We start from the raw sequence: 3,197 nt of genomic DNA on the forward strand, positions 1-3,197 counted from the left end.
GCCACCGAGCACCCAAGGGGAGCCCTGTGCGCAGGGGCTCAAGGGGCCAGTGGGGCTCAGTCTGCCGAGAGGCCCTGCAGGAGGCCCCTCAGCACCTGGAGGGGGCGCTCTTCAGCCCCTTGGTGGTGCCGCTTTCTGCATCCATGTGCCCCGGTTGGCCCAGGTGCCAGGAGAGAAGCTGCAGGTGACAGTGTCTGCCGTGAAGAGCTCATCATCTCGCTGCAGAGAGAAGCATCTGCTGCAGGAGCAGCCCCTTCAAGTGGAGCAGCCCTTTCAGGTAGAGCAGCGCGCACTTCGTAGTGTTAATGCAGAAAATACTTCATCAGAGAGGGCCAGGGCCGCCAGGGCTCACCTGCCAGGCCTGATGGACGGGTCCACCCTCGCCCGGATGAACAGGTAGGGATTGCACTGTGGGCAGTAGGAAGGAAGGGACGCAGGCGCTGTAACTCCTCTAGGCCAAACCTCCAAACCCTGGGAACCAAAGCGACCCCGACCCCCACCCCAGGAAAAAGGGCTGGTTGGGAGGCAAGCCGATCGGTGCAGGAGAAGCCGCAGAAACGGCACCACGCACTGTTCTCTGGGTGAGACTTAAGCACACACAGACCTGGGGTCTTGTGCTAGGTCTTGTGCCAGGTCTTGCTGCGACCCGGAACCACTGGGGCCTGTGGCTGCCGCAAGGGGCGTGTCCACCAGAGAGGAGCTTTCCATCGTGCTGAAGGGACGGTTCCGGAGGTGCAGGCCAGAGAACCGCCTTGAGTGCTGCCTGCGGGCAGTGCTGCCGGCCGGCCCTGAGCCTGTGCAGACGCTGGCACTGACTCCTGCCTGCCGAAGACACTTGCTTGGTGGTGCTGCACTCTGGCCTGAGCAGCCCCTCACTGATATGTCAGCTCCAGTCCCCACCTTACCCAACCACATCAGAGAATGGAGCACGCATCAAGCCATCCAGAGAAACCAAATGGGGTGCGGCCCCAAATCACGGGCGCTGCACTCACTCAGCATTTTTATAGCAACACACATTGGGGTAATTTCTACTTCCACCGCACAGAGAGCTTTGCGAGATGCTCAGGACACAAAGACAGCCAGATGTCCATTCTCTCTCTGGTTTCTGAGAGCCAGAGAGACATGGTGAGTGAGAGACTCTGATCTCCTGAACCCAGGCCTGGTCCCCTTCCAGCCACACCACTGTCGCCTTGCTATGAACGAAGAAACAAGGTGTCTGCTTTTGACAAATTGATTGAGTTGGCTAAGAGAGGAAGGACAGGAGCTACCCATAGGACAGATGGGCAGGAACACAGGGACACGGTAGGGCAGTGATCAGCATCAAGGACACCTAACCAGTTGTGCACACCATCATGCTGGCATGGGCTGCCCTCACCTGCCTGCCACACGCCCCTGCCTGCTCCTGCTCCTCTAGTGGCATCCAGCCTCCCCACTGTGATCAGCAATCATACCATCCGCCGCCATTCTTCTCCCCACAACTCACACCTTCTGGCAGCCATGAACATGTCACACTCAAGACTGTCCTGCCCCAAATACTATCTCATTTGTCCCACATCTAGACTGTTCTTTGTCCCACAGCTAGAATGTTCTTTTTCCTTTGACTTCCTAAGGAGAACCCTCCCAGGCCCCCTCCTCTGCAACAGTCTCTCCTTCTCCAGCCTCAGCACCCTCCTGTCCCCTCCGCCACCACCTGTCCAGTTCCACAGGGTCAGTTGTAGGTACAGCAGGCCTGGCCCGAGTCTCCATGCCTGCAGGGCAGCCCGTCCTGGATATAGCGCATGCCCAGAACTGCCCCCACAACCGGCTTCCTGTGCAGCTCGCTCTTCACAAGACAGGGAAGAGTTTTGGGGCCTGCTGGTGTGTCACTGCTTCTATGATGGCTAAAAACAGCTGGGAAGCTAGAAGACACGCCTGAACCAAGCTCAGGACAGCGACTTGCTAGCAAAAAGCTTCAATTCAGGCCCCAAATCCAAGTGTGGCATTGTGTCAAATGAGGCTGAGACTTCACGTCACCTCAGCTCACCAGGCACTTCTGAGGCAAACCCTGATAGGTGCATTTCAGTGCCCTGCCCAGGATCCACCCCAGCCCCACTTGGCATGTGGCATCTTTCACAGCAGGTGCCCTCTGCTGCTTCTGAGGTCATCCTTCCATCTCCTCACAAAACTCACTGGAAACAAACATCTTGCAATCACGATGAAGCACTAGTCACCCAGACGCTTTCCACACCTGCAGCTGGGGAGGCTGAGTCAATTACTGTAAAGTCTGGGTGACAATTTTTGAATATATTTTCCACCTTTTATTTCCATCAGTATCATCCATTTAAGAAGAATGACAAGAAGTTTCCCATCAGTCCAAACTGGACCACTCACGCTTTATGAAAAGGTTAGAGCATTTCAGCCAGTCCCACGTGACCCATCCGTCTTCAGTCAGTGCCTTCTGGAAGGGAGGAAAAGTCTTGGATGCACCTGGAACTCAATCCACTCGGCATCTGGCTGCTGCTGCAGTCCTGGGGCTGGAAGGAGCCCCCACTGGGTGCACATCTACAGAGGAGTACGTGGCGCAGTGAGGACGGTTACTGCTGGAGCCGACACACAGCGAACTACATACTTTTAGAAAGAGCCTCTGTCACATGGCTAGAACAACAAAAAACCCCCACAAAAACCTGGAGAAAATATATCTAAGCCTCTGATAGATCTCTTAGCTAGCAGTGAGTTCAGTATGACAGCACAGCGTCTACAAATATTAATTAAAAATAAATTGCTTTGGTTAGCATTTAAACCTTTCCCATTCAGTAAAAGATTTCTGTAATGAGGAATGCTGAACATATATAAAGTCTGACACTCAATCTTGAATTTCCGGGGCGTGTTTTACTGAACTAAGAGCATAAAACACTGGCGCTCCAGGCTGAAGGCGTCTGCTGCGACCTGGTGTGGCCCCCAAGGCCAGCGCCTCATCACTATGCCCCACAGCACTTGGAAGGAAGACTTAAAGGATGATTTGAGGGGTGGGGGAAGGGTGGCACAGGAACCCATGGGGCACCCTGGCAGAGATGGCAGCGTGGGAAGCAGGAAGGCCATGGGCAGTGGGTGCATGAGGCAGGCAAGCCGGGCAGATGGAGCCACAGCTGGAGAGGAAGTGGTCGGGATGCCCTTCCCAGGACCCTGCCCCGGACACCTTCCCCAGGATCCCTGTTCTG

The 3,197-nt window shown here is 55.4% G+C and overlaps 1 protein-coding gene across 1 annotated transcript in view; it reads right to left on the reverse strand.

Annotated features, from left to right (window-relative positions):
• Positions 1-1,708: 1,708 nt before the first annotated feature.
• NUB1 (negative regulator of ubiquitin-like proteins 1) overlaps positions 1,709-3,197 on the reverse strand; it is a 33,379-nt gene continuing 31,890 nt past the window's right edge. Inside the window, exons 16-17 of the mRNA XM_011984369.1 lie at positions 2,467-2,541; positions 1,709-1,822 (exon numbers count right to left, since the gene is read on the reverse strand). Of these exons, the coding sequence (XP_011839759.1) occupies positions 1,709-1,822; positions 2,467-2,541 (189 nt within the window). The remainder of the gene's footprint in view (positions 1,823-2,466; positions 2,542-3,197) is intronic.

The sequence above is a fragment of the Mandrillus leucophaeus genome, unplaced genomic scaffold (genome assembly GCF_000951045.1).
Source record: "Mandrillus leucophaeus isolate KB7577 unplaced genomic scaffold, Mleu.le_1.0 Scaffold266, whole genome shotgun sequence".
Classification (NCBI taxonomy): Eukaryota; Metazoa; Chordata; class Mammalia; order Primates; family Cercopithecidae; genus Mandrillus; species Mandrillus leucophaeus.